Source organism: Poromitra crassiceps, assembly GCF_964638095.1.
Source record: "Poromitra crassiceps genome assembly, chromosome: 8".
In the NCBI taxonomy this organism is placed as follows: Eukaryota; Metazoa; Chordata; class Actinopteri; order Beryciformes; family Melamphaidae; genus Poromitra; species Poromitra crassiceps.
In genome coordinates this window covers 13,344,720-13,363,901 of record NC_139629.1, presented here as the reverse complement: position 1 = coordinate 13,363,901, position 19,182 = coordinate 13,344,720, and the positions used below count along the sequence as shown (strand labels likewise).

The 19,182-nt window shown below is 44.0% G+C and overlaps 1 protein-coding gene across 1 annotated transcript in view; it reads right to left on the bottom strand.

Annotated features, from left to right (window-relative positions):
• LOC310781216 (3-hydroxyisobutyryl-CoA hydrolase, mitochondrial-like) overlaps nt 1-19,182 on the bottom strand; it is a 56,695-nt gene that overhangs the window by 21,786 nt on the left and 15,727 nt on the right. The window contains exon 7 of the mRNA XM_083641775.1: nt 18,511-18,589. Within this exon, the coding sequence (XP_083497901.1) occupies nt 18,511-18,589 (79 nt within the window). The remainder of the gene's footprint in view (nt 1-18,510; nt 18,590-19,182) is intronic.

Sequence of the window (19,182 nt, the reverse complement as noted above, 5' to 3'; positions counted from 1 at the left end):
CCACTGACCAGTGTCACCATAAGATAGCCTCCTCTTTCTGTCACAAGCATTTAATATCCACTGACCAGTGTCACCATAATATAGCCTCCTCTTTCTGTCACAAGCATTTAATATCCACTGACCAGTGTCACCATAATATAACCTCCTCTTTCTGTCACAATCATTTAATATCCACTGACCAGTGTCACCATAAGATAGTCTCCTCTTTCTGTCACAAGCATTTAATATCCACTGACCAGTGTCACCATAAGACAACCTGCTCTTTCTGCCACAAGCATTTAATATCCACTGACCAGTGTCACCATAATATAACCTCCTCTTTCTGTCACAATCATTTAATATCCACTGACCAGTGTCACCATAAGATAGCCTCCTCTTTCTGCCACAATCATTTAATATCCACTGACCAGTGTCACCATAAGATAGCCTCCTCTTTCTGTCACAAGCATTTAATATCCACTGACCAGTGTCACCATAATATAGCCTCCTCTTTCTGCCACAATCATTTAATATCCACTGACCAGTGTCACCATAAGATAGCCTCCTCTTTCTGTCACAAGCATTTAATATCCACTGACCAGTGTCACCATAAGATAGCCTCCTCTTTCTGTCACAAGCATTTAATATCCACTGACCAGTGTCACCATAAGATAGCCTCCTCTTTCTGCCACAAGCATTTAATATCCACTGACCAGTGTCACCATAAGATAGCCTCCTCTTTCTGTCACAATCATTTAATATCCACTGACCAGTGTCACCATAAGATAGCCTCCTCTTTCTGCCACAAGCATTTAATATCCACTGACCAGTGTCACCATAAGATAGCCTCTTTCTGCCACAAGCATTTAATATCCACTGACCAGTGTCACCATAAGACAACCTCCTCTTTCTGCGACAAGCATTTAATATCCACTGACCAGTGTCACCATAAGATAACCTCCTCTTTCTGCCACAAGCCAGGGCTCGACATTAACGGCTGCCCGGTTGCCCCGGGCAACCAAAAAAAACATGGGGCAACCATTTCTCGGTCTTTGGTTGCCCCAGGGGCAACCACGATTTAACATGCAACAAAATATGTACAGCAGCAAACAGCAAAATATACACCAAATAAATGTTTTAATACTTGTTGTGAGTGACATATATGTGACATTTTATTGCTGTTACAATCGAAACGATGTTACTAATTACCAGTCGGAACCTACGTGATGCATGCTGCACGTGCGGTATGTTTAACGAGTACTGACTGGGACAGGTGGGGCTGCTCGCACACAATCACAGCGGCTGCAAGACGCAAGAAGAACCTCGTCCGCCCGCAGCCCCGCACAGAAACAAAGGACAAGGAAATTGTCATTGAGGTGAAATACCCGTGCGTCTTTGAACGGGACGGAAAACGAATGCTATACTGCAAAGCATGTAGCCTACAACAAGCGCTTAGGTCTCATATGCTTCCCGCATCGGCGAGTGTCCACACGGAAAAGTTAGTTAAATCAGCAGACGCGCCCCTCCACAAGGCTGCTGTGCAGACGGTTTTCGCCTGGCTGTGCACACCCCGAATTGTGTAACTACGTGGACGCGGCTGGGCGGACAAAGTGGAGTTTTCAAGACTCCAGCTCACTTCCGCGAGCAGAAACCCACACACAGTGTATAAACGCTCCACACGTTTCCTCGTCAAGATTCAGTGTCTCTCATTTCCGTGCGACAGCCCAAACTTCAAGCATAATTCCAGCATAACGCTATACTGCAAAGCATGTAGCCTACAACAAGCCTACAACATACACCTCGACCAGGACATCCTTCAAAAACGTTTTACCACCGCGTATATGTGCTGAGAAATGATTTGCATCCCTGGCCTGTCAGCCTCTCATACGGGGTGAGAGAGAGAGGGATTGCAGGGCCGCTTCTGGGCCTTTTGGGGCCCTATGCAACATCAGAGTGGGGGCCCCAAACCACTGTCATCAAAGTATCCCTGAATGAACATGAGGAGGGCAGGCCCGGCGTTAGGGGCGGGCCTGACCGGGCCGGGCCTGACCGGGCCGGGCCGGGCCAGGCCTGACCGGGCAGGGCCTGACCGGGCCGGGCCCCCCCATTTAACAAACTGGCCCCCCCATTCAATTTTTTTTTTTTTTTTTTTTGCTAAAAACGTTTTTCTGTTTTAAAGTTTAACATGGAATCTGGCTGTCATTAGGCATTGATTAACTCAATGCTATTGCTAACTGTTACTTTGAACATCCATTTGCAATGATTCTGGCTGGATATTAACTATTGTAAATTTGTCACAATGAATGCAATTTGTGCACAATGTGTAAATACACTTAATATTAATTGTTTAGGCCTAATTATTTGTAAAGTCACAACACATTAGAGATGTGTGTAGTTCTTCACAGATTTAGCCTCTTCATTTTGCTCTCAAATGCACCAGGTTGACGAATTTTACTTTAAAATGTACAAAATCTTCTTCCGGGGGAGAATCCCCCCGGACCCCCCTTGGGTAGCTTGGCCCCCCCAAGCTAGGGGCAGGCCCCCTCTGTAACTTGGGTCTGGAGCCGGGCCTGGAGGAGGGTAGGCTACTTAATTATCAATAACGCTTTTAATTAATAAATTAAGCACAATATGAACAATAACTGTTGAAAAATATATGAAAATGAAAGTTCACAAATATTAGTTAAATCCTTTCAGTGCAAATGCATTATAAAAACAAAAAATAAGATTTGTTTAGAAAACGAAATGACACAAATTTATTATTATTATTATTATCATTATTACTACTACTACACCCGGTGCGCACACTGAATAGGCCTATTATACTATACTATAGATTATTATACTTACTTTTCTGTCACATCGTCATTATTAAGGCGGCTTATGACTGCATAGTATCTTAATTACTCAAAATATAAAGCGACTAAAATTGGGCAACCATATTTTTATTCGGGCAACCAAAAGCTCTTGCCAGGTTGCCCCTCCGGCAACCACTTTTAAAAGTTAACGTCGAGCCCTGCAAGCATTTAATATCCACTGACCAGTGTCACCATAAGACAACCTCCTCTTTCTGCCACAAGCATTTAATATCCACTGACCAGTGTCACCATAAGACAACCTCCTCTTTCTGCCACAAGCATTTAATATCCACTGACCAGTGTCACCATAAGACAACCTCCTCTTTCTGCCACAATCATTTAATATCCACTGACCAGTGTCACCATAAGATAGCCTCCTCTTTCTGCCACAAGCATTTAATATCCACTGACCAGTGTCACCATAAGACAACCTCCTCTTTCTGCCACAAGCATTTAATATCCACTGACCAGTGTCACCATAAGATAGCCTCCTCTTTCTGCCACAAGCATTTAATATCCACTGACCAGTGTCACCATAATATAACCTGCTCTTTCTGTCACAAGCATTTAATATCCACTGACCAGTGTCACCATAAGATAGCCTCCTCTTTCTGCCACAAGCATTTAATATCCACTGACCAGTGTCACCATAAGATAGCCTCCTCTTTCTGCCACAAGCATTTAATATCCACTGACCAGTGTCACCATAAGACAACCTCCTCTTTCTGCGACAAGCATTTAATATCCACTGACCAGTGTCACCATAAGATAGCCTCCTCTTTCTGCCACAAGCATTTAATATCCACTGACCAGTGTCACCATAAGATAACCTCCTCTTTCTGCCACAAGCATTTAATATCCACTGACCAGTGTCACCATAAGACAGCCTCCTCTTTCTGCCACAAGCATTTAATATCCACTGACCAGTGTCACCATAAGACAGCCTCCTCTTTCTGCCACAAGCATTTAATATCCACTGACCAGTGTCACCATAAGACAGCCTCCTCTTTCTGCCACAAGCATTTAATATCCACTGACCAGTGTCACCATAAGATAGCCTCCTCTTTCTGCCACAAGCATTTAATATCCACTGACCAGTGTCACCATAAGATAGCCTCCTCTTTCTGCCACAATCATTTAATATCCACTGACCAGTGTCACCATAAGATAACCTCCTCTTTCTGCCACAAGCATTTAATATCCACTGACCAGTGTCACCATAAGATAGCCTCCTCTTTCTGCCACAAGCATTTAATATCCACTGACCAGTGTCACCATAAGACAACCTCCTCTTTCTGCGACAAGCATTTAATATCCACTGACCAGTGTCACCATAAGATAACCTCCTCTTTCTGCCACAAGCATTTAATATCCACTGACCAGTGTCACCATAAGACAACCTCCTCTTTCTGCGACAAGCATTTAATATCCACTGACCAGTGTCACCATAAGATAACCTCCTCTTTCTGCCACAAGCATTTAATATCCACTGACCAGTGTCACCATAAGACAACCTCCTCTTTCTGTCACAAGCATTTAATATCCACTGACCAGTGTCACCATAAGATAACCTCCTCTTTCTGCCACAAGCATTTAATATCCACTGACCAGTGTCACCATAAGACAACCTCCTCTTTCTGCCACAAGCATTTAATATCCACTGACCAGTGTCTACATAAGATAGCCTCCTCTTTCTGCCACAAGCATTTAATATCCACTGACCAGTGTCACCATAAGACAACCTCCTCTTTCTGCCACAAGCATTTAATATCCACTGACCAGTGTCACCATAAGATAGCCTCCTCTTTCTGCCACAAGCATTTAATATCCACTGACCAGTGTCACCATAATATAACCTGCTCTTTCTGTCACAAGCATTTAATATCCACTGACCAGTGTCACCATAATATAACCTGCTCTTTCTGTCACAAGCATTTAATATCCACTGACCAGTGTCACCATAAGACAACCTCCTCTTTCTGCCACAAGCATTTAATATCCACTGACCAGTGTCACCATAAGATAGCCTGCTCTTTCTGTCACAAGCATTTAATATCCACTGACCAGTGTCACCATAAGACAACCTCCTCTTTCTGCCACAAGCATTTAATATCCACTGACCAGTGTCACCATAAGATAGCCTCCTCTTTCTGCCACAAGCATTTAATATCCACTGACCAGTGTCACCATAAGATAGCCCCCTCTTTCTGCCACAAGCATTTAATATCCACTGACCAGTGTCACCATAAGATAGCCTCCTCTTTCTGCCACAAGCATTTAATATCCACTGACCAGTGTCACCATAATATAACCTCCTCTTTCTGCGACAAGCATTTAATATCCACTGACCAGTGTCACCATAATATAACCTCCTCTTTCTGCCACAAGCATTTAATATCCACTGACCAGTGTCACCATAAGATAGCCTCCTCTTTCTGCCACAAGCATTTAACTCATTGAGTGCCAGCCACTTTTGGAGAACGGACGCTCCCAGTGCCAGAGTTTTCAGAGCGTTTTCAGTGATTTCTCGAGGCCCACAGAATATTGTGTGATATTACTATGTAAACACCGAACACGCAAAAAGAACAAGGAGACTCTATTGTATCATCAGCAAAAAAAAGTTTATTGATACCATTTCCGTTCTTTAGTTATGAGCCGGAGAAGATAGGTTGTTTTCAGCGTTTTCAGGCATTTCAAAATATAAGCTGAGATATTCAGCCTTTTGTGAAATGCAGCATTTCAAGCACATTCACTGACTCTAGATAATATTTTCTGATGTAGTGATGTGGTGTAGTTGTGTCCTGCCCTGCGTGCCCCCCCCCCCCCCCCCCCCCTCAGCTGAAAACTCCTCCCCACACTAGTAACACACAGCCTCGCACCAAGCGTCTATTTTCTGGCTTTTGGTGCGCCGCCTCCCAGGCAGCGCAACGTGGAGAAGCCACACGCGGACTGCAGTGAAAGGTTTGGCTTTTCAGTGTCGCGCTGCTGCTTTTCTAGCGGCTAATCATGTGGAGAAACTATGCTGACAGACAGACAGGCGGAAGGGCTCTGTTGTGTGCGCGGATTGACTGTGTTCGCACGCACCGTCAGTTGCAGCCAGAACAATCTACAAGGCTCTGGACTGCAGCATGAGCGGGTTCTCTTTGATCACGGCTATTTCAGGCTGTGTATTCCTGGCATTTCTGTAATCTGGAGAGCACTGTCGCCACCTAAGGGTTCTGTAAAATAGGTTATAGACCTCCAATAGCTACAATAGTTGTACAGGAGCTGCGGAAGGCTTTGATCGACGTCCCACCGTCAAAAAACGCATTGGACGTCGAAAGACGTCCGTGGCACTCTACGTCACTATTTAATTGGACTATTTAATTGGACGTCGAAAGACGTCCATGGCACTCAATGAGTTAATATCCACTGACCAGTGTCACCATAAGACAACCTCCTCTTTCTGCCACAAGCATTTAATATCCACTGACCAGTGTCACCATAAGATAGCCTCCTCTTTCTGCCACAAGCATTTAATATCCACTGACCAGTGTCACCATAAGATAGCCTCCTCTTTCTGCCACAAGCATTTAATATCTACTGACCAGTGTCACCATAAGATAGCCTCCTCTTTCTGCCACAAGCATTTAATATCCACTGACCAGTGTCACCATAAGACAACCTCCTCTTTCTGCCACAAGCATTTAATATCCACTGACCAGTGTCACCATAAGATAGCCTCCTCTTTCTGCCACAAGCATTTAATATCCACTGACCAGTGTCACCATAAGATAGCCTCCTCTTTCTGCCACAAGCATTTAATATCCACTGACCAGTGTCACCATAAGATAGCCTCCTCTTTCTGTCACAAGCATTTAATATCCACTGACCAGTGTCACCATAAGATAGCCTCCTCTTTCTGCCACAAGCATTTAATATCCACTGACCAGTGTCACCATAAGATAGCCTCCTCTTTCTGCCACAATCATTTAATATCCACTGACCAGTGTCACCATAATATAACCTCCTCTTTCTGCCACAAGCATTTAATATCCACTGACCAGTGTCACCATAATATAACCTCCTCTTTCTGCCACAAGCATTTAATATCCACTGACCAGTGTCACCATAAGATAACCTGCTCTTTCTGCCACAAGCATTTAATATCCACTGACCAGTGTCACCATAATATAACCTCCTCTTTCTGCCACAAGCATTTAATATCCACTGACCAGTGTCACCATAAGATAGCCTCCTCTTTCTGCCACAATCATTTAATATCCACTGACCAGTGTCACCATAAGATAGCCTCCTCTTTCTGCCACAATCATTTAATATCCACTGACCAGTGTCACCATAATATAACCTCCTCTTTCTGCCACAAGCATTTAATATCCACTGACCAGTGTCACCATAATATAACCTGCTCTTTCTGCCACAAGCATTTAATATCCACTGACCAGTGTCACCATAAGATAACCTGCTCTTTCTGCCACAAGCATTTAATATCCACTGACCAGTGTCACCATAATATAACCTCCTCTTTCTGCCACAAGCATTTAATATCCACTGACCAGTGTCACCATAAGACAACCTCCTCTTTCTGTCACAAGCATTTAATATCCACTGACCAGTGTCACCATAAGATAGCCTCCTCTTTCTGTCACAAGCATTTAATATCCACTGACCAGTGTCACCATAAGATAGCCTCCTCTTTCTGTCACAAGCATTTAATATCCACTGACCAGTGTCACCATAAGACAACCTCCTCTTTCTGTCACAAGCATTTAATATCCACTGACCAGTGTCACCATAATATAACCTCCTCTTTCTGCCACAAGCATTTAATATCCACTGACCAGTGTCACCATAAGACAACCTCCTCTTTCTGCCACAAGCATTTAATATCCACTGACCAGTGTCACCATAAGATAGCCTCCTCTTTCTGCCACAAGCATTTAATATCCACTGACCAGTGTCACCATAAGACAACCTCCTCTTTCTGTCACAAGCATTTAATATCCACTGACCAGTGTCACCATAAGATAGCCTCCTCTTTCTGTCACAAGCATTTAATATCCACTGACCAGTGTCACCATAATATAACCTCCTCTTTCTGCCACAAGCATTTAATATCCACTGACCAGTGTCACCATAAGACAACCTCCTCTTTCTGCCACAAGCATTTAATATCCACTGACAACAGAATCATCACAGCTGTTCCTGGTTCTCGGGTACAGGCCCAAGCCTTTATCAACTGCCGTCAAATTCTCAAGTCATACTCCGCCCTACAACACTGAAGCCACTTCTTAACATGCAGTGGAATCCATATTATAACCTGCTCCTAGCCGGTTGGCCTGCATGTTAAACAACAATTAGCCGGCCTACGCGCACTCCCGCGAGTCCGTATCTTATTCACCTCGCTCGCCGGTGTAAGATCCGGATTAGCGCAAAAGGAGGTGCAGTTAAACAGTGGCAGGTCATTATCCGCAGATATGGGTGTGGCCCTTCGTGACTCACTTCACTTCACGTTCACTAGTTTTTCCGCCCCCTGTATGTTGAGTGTTGGTGAAAAATAAAAAATATAGCAGACGTTTTCGTTAGTGTAGAGCGCCGTTTAAAAGCCACACAAGCAGCATCAGTCCCGCCGGCCAGCGCTGGACCCGCTGTGAGGAAACACACAGGAGGAAACTGAAATGTCAAAACAGACATCCCTTGCTAGGCCAGTCCTTTTTTTAATCGAGATCATGCAACGACAAGTAGCCTACTTCAGGCAAGCAAGACGGCAGGAAAGAAACAGAAGCGTGCCTGCCGCCGTCAAAAGCGAAAGCAACCCGACGTAGGCTGTCAATTTAGCGGAGGTAAAAAGCCTTTTTACCTACTCGGGCGAATCAATCAATCAATCAATCAATCAATGGCTCGCGCTTGGTTCGTATGATGAGGAGATTAATCAAAATGCTTACCACAAATAAAGCCACATGGGAGCCGAGAACCTGTGCAGGAGAGTTGCCGCGCAGGTGCCAGGTGAGTGGGAGAGATTAAGGTGCCTACAGTAGCCTATTTCTGGGGATTCAAGTTGTGCGCTGTCGCACTTATTACTTTTAGCTAACGCTACGTTGTTTTTTCATCAAGGCAATGTCCAGAAGATATGGGTTCATGAGTTTCTGCAAATGCAGATAGATAGGCTACAGTATGAGCATGCATGTTGTCTGTTTCAATAACGAAAGCGTCCTTTACCGAGAACGACGTGCCGACCAATTAAATATTCTTGCTGCGAAATCGGCCTCTTAATGACAACACTGGAATAAATAAGATCAACTACGACTATAGAGGCTATAAAGAATGGACTATAGAGAAATAAATGGATTCAAAACGTTTATTTAGGAAACATAGTGGCCGGTAAATATTCGATAGGACCGGAATTTTGGAACATTACCGGCTGCACTGGCCATCTGGGAAAATGTCTAGCAGAATCCCTGGTTTGATTACAAATTCGCTAAAGCTGTTTCCTATCACATTTCTTGTTTTCTATACATGCCCCCCCCCCCGCCGCCCACTGGCAGAAAAAACGGCTCATATCCAGTTGTTTCTTAACAAAGATAAAGACATGTTTAGAAAGGCAAAACCTGAAAATATCCTGCTCTGTCATGATCCAGAGTTCATGTTTAAAAGGCACTTGACACTACAACACTAACACTACACAGTATAATGAGTCATACTCCGCCCTACAACACTAACACTACACAGTATAATGAGTCACTACAACACTAACACTACACAGTATGAGTCACGACCTACAACACTAACACTACACAGTATAATGAGTCACGACCTACAACACTAACACTACACAGTATAATGAGTCACTCCGCCCTACAACACTAACACTACACAGTATAATGAGTCACTACAACACTAACACTACACAGTATAATGAGTCACTACAACACTAACACTACACAGTATAATGAGTCACTACAACACTAACACTACACAGTATAATGAGTCACTACATCACTAACACTACACAGTATGAGTCACGACCTACAACACTAACACTACACAGTATAATGAGTCACTACAACACTAACACTACACAGTATAATGAGTCACTACAACACTAACACTACACAGTATAATGAGTCACTACAACACTAACACTACACAGTATAATGAGTCACTACAACACTAACACTACACAGTATAATGAGTCACGACCTACAACACTAACACTACACAGTATAATGAGTCACTACAACACTAACACTACACAGTATAATGAGTCACGACCTACAACACTAACACTACACAGTATAATGAGTCACTACAACACTAACACTACACAGTATAATGAGTCACTACAACACTAACACTACACAGTATGAGTCACGACCTACAACACTAACACTACACAGTATAATGAGTCACTACAACACTAACACTACACAGTATAATGAGTCACTACAACACTAACACTACACAGTATAATGAGTCACTACAACACTAACACTACACAGTATGAGTCACTCCGCCCTACAACACTAACACTATACACAGTATAATGAGTCACAACCTACAACACTAACACTACACAGTATAATAAGTCACGACCTACAACACTAACACTACACAGTATGAGTCACTCCGCCCTACAACACTAACACTACACAGTATAATGAGTCACGACCTACAACATTAACACTACACAGTATGAGTCACTCCGCCCTACAACACTAACACTACACAGTATAATGAGTCACGCCCTACAACACTAACACTACACAGTATAATGAGTCACGACCTACAACACTAACACTACACAGTATAATGAGTCACTCCGCCCTACAACACTAACACTACACAGTATGAGTCACGCCCTACAACACTAACACTACACAGTATAATGAGTCACGACCTACAACACTAACACTACACAGTATAATGAGTCACTCCGCCCTACAACACTAACACTACACAGTATGAGTCACGACCTACAACACTAACACTACACAGTATAATGAGTCACGACCTACAACACTAACACACTACACAGTATGAGTCACTCCGCCCTACAACACTAACACTACACAGTATGAGTCACGACCTACAACACTAACACTATACACAGTATAATGAGGCACGACCTACAACACTAACATTACACAGTATGAGTCACTCCGCCCTACAACACTAACACTACACAGTATAATGAGTCACGCCCTACAACACTAACACTACACAGTATAATGAGTCACGACCTACAACACTAACACTACACAGTATAATGAGTCACGCCCTACAACACTAACACTACACAGTATAATGAGTCACGCCCTACAACACTAACACTACACAGTATAATGAGTCACGACCTACAACACTAACACTACACAGTATAATGAGTCACGACCTACAACTCTAACACTACACAGTATAATGAGTCACGACCTACAACACTAACACTACACAGTATAATGAGTCACGCCCTACAACACTAACACTACACAGTATAATGAGTCACGCCCTACAACACTAACACTACACAGTATAATGAGTCACGACCTACAACACTAACACTACACAGTATAATGAGTCACGACCTACAACTCTAACACTACACAGTATAATGAGTCACGACCTACAACACTAACACTACACAGTATGAGTCACGACCTACAACACTAACACTACACAGTATAATGAGTCACGACCTACAACACTAACACTACACAGTATAATGAGTCACGACCTACAACACTAACACTACACAGTATAATGAGTCACTCCGCCCTACAACACTAACACTACACAGTATAATGAGTCACTACAACACTAACACTACACAGTATAATGAGTCACTACAACACTAACACTACACAGTATAATGAGTCACTACAACACTAACACTACACAGTATAATGAGTCACTACAACACTAACACTACACAGTATAATGAGTCACTCCGCCCTACAACACTAACACTACACAGTATAATGAGTCACGGCCTACAACACTAACACTACACAGTATAATGAGTCACGAGAAGATTTATGATGGACTCACAGCCCAGAAGGAGCTTTGCACACATGTGCGCGTGTGTGTGAACTGTACAGAGGATGACCTGAGTATCCTTGAAGTGTGTGTGCGTGTGTGAGTGACAGAGAGCAGTCAATCCATCAGACAAGCAATAGATTAACATGAAGGCCATGGTAACACTTACAGGCAATGTACACCAGACCAGATGCGTTAGGGGCTGCGTTGCGGATCTGGCAAAACTGCTGGATCGACTCTCGCTGATGTTAATTGATGGGCGATACATGTCGTACGGGAAAAATTACACACCTGTTCTATTTTTGTGGGATCCCGCATACGTCTGACAGATTACATGAGTGTGGATCTGTTCACAGCTGTACCGGAGCCGCCCCGCATCTGTTTTCCGGAGGCCGTGTACATTATTAGCCCTTAGCCTGGTCAAACTATACTGATCGTGAACTCACATTCTGTTTCGTTCTGTGGATCAGTCTGGCCTCCAGCCCGCCCGCCCGCCCCGGCCGACCAGGGGGAGGCGCTAGTGCAGCGACCAGGACAAATACCCTCAATCCGGCTTCCCTCCCGCAGACACCAGCCAATCGTGCCTGTATGGACGCCCGACCAAGCCAGAGGTAATACGAGGATGCGAACCTGCGCCCATCGCGTCGGTAGGCAGGGAATCTACTGCTACACTACACTACCCAGATGCCCTCAAATCGCCATCATTTGACACCCTGGGAGTGAGAATGGGTTGAATGCACACAAATACAAAAGTGCTAAATAAGGTATTGAGCAGCCGAACAGAGGGATGAAGGACTTGGAAAGCGAAGGCATACCGATGCCCTGATGGCATCAGTGAAAACTCATATGCCAAGATGTGCTCTGAATGTATTGTATTGTATTTGTATACTTTATTATCCCCACGGGGAAATTTGTCCTCTGCATTTAACCCAACCTACTACCTACCTAGAAGCTAGGAGCAATGGGCAACCGCAGTACAGCGCCCGGGGACCAACTCCAGTTCTTTTGCCAGTGCTTTGGTCCGGGGGAACTGACAGGAGTATTAACCCTAACATACATGCAGTGTTGGGCAGTAGCTTGCTACAAGTAGCGAAGCTACATAGCTTAACTACATTTCTCAGTAGCTTGGTGGTAGCTTCACTACTTTTGAACCAAGGAGCTTTTTCAGTAGCTAAGCTATTTATAGACCCAAGTAGCTTGTAGCTTCCCGCAAAAGCTACAAGCTACTCGCCAGAGAGCATGCAGTGGAGATTTCTGCTGTGGTTTGGATTAAACAGGAGGAGACATTGCATATGTCAAGTGTGCCTGTGTAGCCAATAAAGCACTTCCAGACCAGTTCCATTATGACGGACAACAAGTGTTGTTGTCTCACCCGTGCCTCTCTTGCAGCAAGACCCGGCACTACTCTGCCTCTGATTGGGTTGGGTTTAGGCATGAAGACTGATGATTGGTTAAGGGTAGGGCAAAATATGTCATGTGCTAGCGAAGTCACATCAGTAACGAACTTTGAAAGATGGCAGAGCCAGAGGGAGCCACTGGCAGTGATGAAGAAGACGTTCTGTTTTTGAATATTGTGCCAGTGAGAGTGACCAGATTTCTCAAATGAAAATCGGGGACAGTCCGGCAATCAATATATCATTGAAATATCCAGTGTTATTACCCATGAAATAGAAAAGGGGGATGATTCCCGTTTCATTTATTAATAAATTAATAAACAGTGTCGGCTTCACGAAGAGGCCCCTGGTGCCCCCCCCCCCCCCCCCCCCCACACACACACACACACACACACACACTTCATTCACTGTGACCCTTTACAAAATGTCAAAGTGTTCTCCAGCAGCATGAGGCCTGGCTGTGACTGTCCGAACCTACAGTGCCGAATGTTTTATGAAAAGCCTCAGATCTCAAAAGGTATTTTCGGTGTCGTCCTGAGTGCTTTTTCATTGTTCAAGATTTCCTGGACCAGCAGGAAGCAGCATGTGCGCTTGTTGGATGTCTGGATCAACAGTCTACATAGACATGTGATGCTTTTATATGCTTTTAACCGCCCGTAAGCCTCCCGCAACCTTCCTGATTGAGTGGTTGGCCAGTGACGTCTGTAAAGGGGAGACTCATTTGTAGCCTACTCATAGAATCCATTCTCATTGAGATATCTTGAGGTGAGAGCGGTCAGGGGTCCCCTTTGAAATTTGACCATGCTGGTTTTTCAAAATTAATTATTTCGCCCCCTTCCTTCCCGACAAGGTAGCAATGGCATTGTTGCTCCCAATATGCTGTGGATCTTAGTTTCATAGCCTATAAGTATCTTCACTCTAGATTTAAGATTGAGCCCACTACAGCTAGAGTCATATTGACCACAGACGCCAGTAGAAAATCGGGGACATTTTCGGGGACAGCTCCAGCCGGGGACAGGTCACCAAAAACGGGGACTGTCCCTGAAAATCGGGGACGTCTGGTCACCTTAAGTTTCAGTGTGTTTTATCATATAATAAACAATCAAAATGAGTTTTTTTTTGCCTGCCTATTTGTTTAGTGGGAAGTTGTTCTTTGACAAGAAGTTGATTTCAATGTGAGAAAAAAGTAGCTTTGATGTAGCAAGCTGCTTTTGCCATGTTGCTCGTAGCTTAGCTTGCTACATTTCTCTGGGGATAGCTTCAATGTAGTTTAGCTATATTTAATCGAGAGTAACTGATAGCTTTGCTTACTACATTTTCCAAGTAGCTTGCCCATCACTGCATACATGTCTTTTCACGAGGGAGGAAACCAGAGCACCCGGAGGAAACCCACACAAACACGGGAGGAACATGCAAACTTCACACAGAAAGGACCTGGGACGGACCGGGGTTCGAACCCCAGTCCTTCTTGCTGTGAAGCAACAGTGCTAAGTACCACTGAGCCCAAGACCCAGTCAACCCAAAACACAGTGTCTTTTTCTCCAAAGAATAATTGTAGTTTTGCCTGTAGGTGAAAGAATACAGTCATTTCTCTGTATGATTGTGGTTGTCATAGGATTTAACATTCCTCACTTGTCAGCAGGCCCCAGCTGCAAATTGCTGTAATGAGTGAAGACAGTTATATAATATGAAATGTCAAATGAATCCGCAGCAGGTTGAGAAGCAGTGAATGACAGGATGGAATGGATGATTACACAGTCTGGTCCAGAAACTCCAGCAAAGGGCGGCAAATTGCTCATCAATAATGCAAGAGGACACTTCAGAACCCATTATCCATGTTTATGGGGTGAATCACTGAGAGGACATGTCTGCTGTCTGCTCAATCCACTGGCTCCATCTCATCGCAAAACCAGTGTGATTCATGCTTTAGTCAAATATTGTTTTTTTTGCAAATAATTCTTAGCAGTATCTTAATGTAATTTGAGTAGTAAAAAGGGTGATGTTTCTTGCATTGGGACACTTGAGATACTCTACAGTAAACTGTCATAAATGATTAAGTATGCTCAATTTCTGCTCAACTCCTTTCCAGTGAATGTCTCAACTTCTTGGCACGCATTGTATGCGCCTGATCTGGCCTCTCCCACCCTGCACCAAAATAGGCTAAAACAAACCATAAAAAGTATTTGCAAATATTATCTGAAGAAGGCGTTGTGACTTACTGCAGGAAACCCTTCCCCTAAACAAAGAAAAGGAGATGAAGAGTATTTACTTCTGAGTGTCCTCAATGGCTGGAACAACTATTACTCACTTCCTTCATGCTTGCTTGCATACAGCCAGTCCTGTGTGGGGGGGATAAGGGCACAACTGAAGGGTTTCTATTCTAAAACGTAATGTTGGGGGGCGGGGGTGACTTTGAATTTGAAACTTATCCTACATAAATTATATTTAATAGCGTGCTTTACGGACATGACAGCAAAAGTCTCTGAATCTCAGATGAGCACGACGAGGCAGATAGGGGAAATGTGATTTTGATGGTTTTACCTTTTTATGTGACGGGCCATATTTTGACTTTATACACATTATTGTATGTTGTTGGCCTGTAACGTTTATGTTTGTCTGGAGTCTGCTTTCACGGTTAGACCTCCTTTGACGTGACTACCCAGCTAGAATAAAAGCCAACTAAACGAGCAAATAGTAAACATGTTGTCCCCCACCAGTGATGTAGTTCCACCCTTGGGCCAGTCCCATTCATTGTCAACGCCGCCCCAGCATTGCTGGTCCACCAGCTTCACCAGCTAGCTTTAGCTAATCCATCCATACACCCCCCACCCCCCGCCTTGGTGGAGGACAAAGATTTAATAAAACAAACAAAATGAAAGGCAACTTGGCAACATGGGTACCAATGGTCGACTCCCAGCAGGCGACCTGACCCAAGAGTAGAGTAGAGTAGCAGGTGTAAACCAGCAGAGGCTGGGGTAACAGTCTCTGGTCCTGCTTTCACCACTAATGGCTCATTTCCACCACATATAACAGCACAGTACAGCTCTACTCGACCTGGTCTTACTCATCTCTGCTTGATATAGACTCTGTTTCCATAGCAAGTTTACGTCATAGCGACCGCATATCTGCCCTCCGCCCATAGCCGAAGTAGGCTATAACGTATAACGTTAACATTAAATCCATACACAGAACTTTTAAACAGTTTATGAAATACTGGTGCCTCTAAATCAGTGGTTCTCAAATGGGGGTCCGCGGACCCCCAGGGGTCCGTGGCACTTTGCCAGGGGGTCCGCGAAAAGTTTTCAGGTTAAATTTTTTTTTTTTTTTTTTATAAAAAAAAAAATGCTACATGTTACTCATTCCTTCTCAAACTACTTCCTACATGGTGCTAGTCTATCAAAATATCTTGGCTGTCATTGATTGTGTTGCATAGTGGTTTTCTGTACTGTTGACAAATTGTGATATTGTAAGTCGCTTTGGACAAAACAAAAGCGTCTGCTAAATGACGTAATGTAAATGTAATGTAAAAAAAAAGAATGTATATATATTTTTTTGCAAAATCTTCATAGTTCAACGAAAATAGTTTATGCTTTAAATCTAAAATGGTTCATGGATTACATTCTAATAACAAACCTATCAAATTAAAAGTCGAGCACGTTACCGTGGAAACAATTAAGCTTAGCCCAAAATCACAAATCAGAATGAGGGGGTCCCCGGTATATTTTCTATCTTGTAAGGGGTCCTTGGCTGAAAAACATTTGAGAACCTCTGCTCTAAATGACCTACAGTGTACATGGGCAAATGTGACAATCGGCCAGGAGAATGGATATCACTTTGTTGGTACTCAAACTCACATGCATGCACTGCGCGGGGGACGGGAGTTGCGCTACAGGGAGAAAGGAAGCCTCTACCCCGGCGGCCTCTCACCAGGCAAGACTTACAATAACACATTTTTGTCAGCAATAGAGCAATCAACTATGCAACACAGTCTATGACAACTACAACTTCTCAAGGACCATTGGTACAAGTTTAGTTCAGGTTAGTTTTTTTTAGTTTTTTTAAGAGAGAAAGAAATTAGTTCAAGAAGGGCCCAGATGGAGTCTGAAAAGGTGTGTCTTTAGTCTTTTCCGAAAGATCGGCAGTGATTCAGCCGTCCTGACTGAAGGTGGAAGCTCGTTCCACCATTGAGGTGCCAGGGACGAGAAGAGTGCGATCGGGATGAGCGACTTTTTAGCCCCCGTAGCGAAGGAGGGGCGAGGCATCCTGCACTAGTGGAGGATGCATCAGTCACGAGTGATTGGACATCAGTCACGAGTGATTGGTTCTGGGAAAATCACCCCCTTAACCAATGTCTTTGCAATAGGCCTTTTTCTCAGTAGCCGTTTTGTGTCTAAAAGGCAGGAAGTAGCACAGGTGCACCAAAACATTAATTAGGGTTTCCAACTTCCAGTCCATTTAGGTGTTCCAGTAACCTGACCTGACTCAATACCGCCCCATCTGGCGGAGTCAGGTTAGTGTTCCAGTGCTGGGGCCCTAATTAGTGAGTTGGTTGCACCTGTGTTTACCCTGCCTATTAGACACAAAATGGCAGCTGTGAAATAGGCCCATTGTTGGTAAATACGCTGGTGGCCGGATACATCAGTCACGAGTGATTGGTTCTGGGAAAATCAACCCTTTGATATTCCCGCACTTTTGGATGTCAAGTCCTGCCTTTTGGGTCAATGAGACATTTGCAGCTTAATCAGAAGAAAAAACAGCCCTCCTATTTCACCACCATCTTGTGTCTATCCTGTAGTTACACCAGTATTATGCATTAATTAACATCAGCTTTTCACTGGACACAAGTCGATGCTGGAAAGATTTAGACTGGAGTGGGCTAATTCTTTTTGACAGGGAGAGGGGACCATAAAGAGCAATGCCTACTGTCTCCCCTTCCCCCCCAAGGCCATTTGAGCAGTTCCCTGTAACCTACAATTCTATCAGAGTGATGTTATCTATCCTGACTTTTGCATAATTGTCACTATCAGTTGAAAACCTTGTATCTCCTAAATGTCAGCTTTTCAGGAGGAAAACAAAACCTTGATGACAATGTATTTTTGAGTTTATGTTTTTGTTGTTTTTGTTTATCCAATTAGTTTTCAAAAAGTTTCATAAGGAAGGATGCCCGTTCATCATCATCATGTGGGCCAACTGGCATTCTGCAGAGCGGAGCCGGGAGAGGGGACAGTGCAGCTGGGCAGTCTTACCAATTGCAGTCTCTGGCATGGCAAACAGCGTCTTCTCAGTGGCCACTCGAAACCGTCCGTGAACTGACAGACCCACACCCTGCAGAGGGAGGTGGAGGGAAAAGGGTTAAGACAAAGCAATACATGGATCAAAAGGGGCAGAAAAAGAAGACAGATGGGCGTAAAGTAAAGGCAGAGAGGAGAAGAGCAGGGCACGAAGAAAACATTAACAACTGCCATGTCCAGAGAGAGGAAGTGAACTGGAGTTCAACTGCCATGTCCAGAGAGAGCAAATGAACTGGAGTTCAACTGCCATGTCCAGAGAGAGGAAGTGAACTGGAGTTCAAGGCAGGAAATGCTGACTGAAAGTAAGTCCCGCGTAACACCAGGGCCGTTTCTCAATAAGCGTTCTTGTGTGTTCTTGCGTTCTTGTGTCCCTGTGAAACATCATCAGTCGCAGCCCAAGTACTGTTCCAATACAAAGTTCACATTTCGCCAAGAACGCTTAAAATTCCCGGATGTGTTCTCGACATGCCCACTTTACCGAGGATGCTCTGGTTAGTGACTTGTGTCAACTTGGCAAGGCAGATATCCCAGCATGCATTTCGGCATAAGGAGAGGCAGAACGCAGCAGAGAAGACGCCATAAGCTCCGGAAAGTTTTTTACAATTTAAAGTTTTATTTCATCACTAA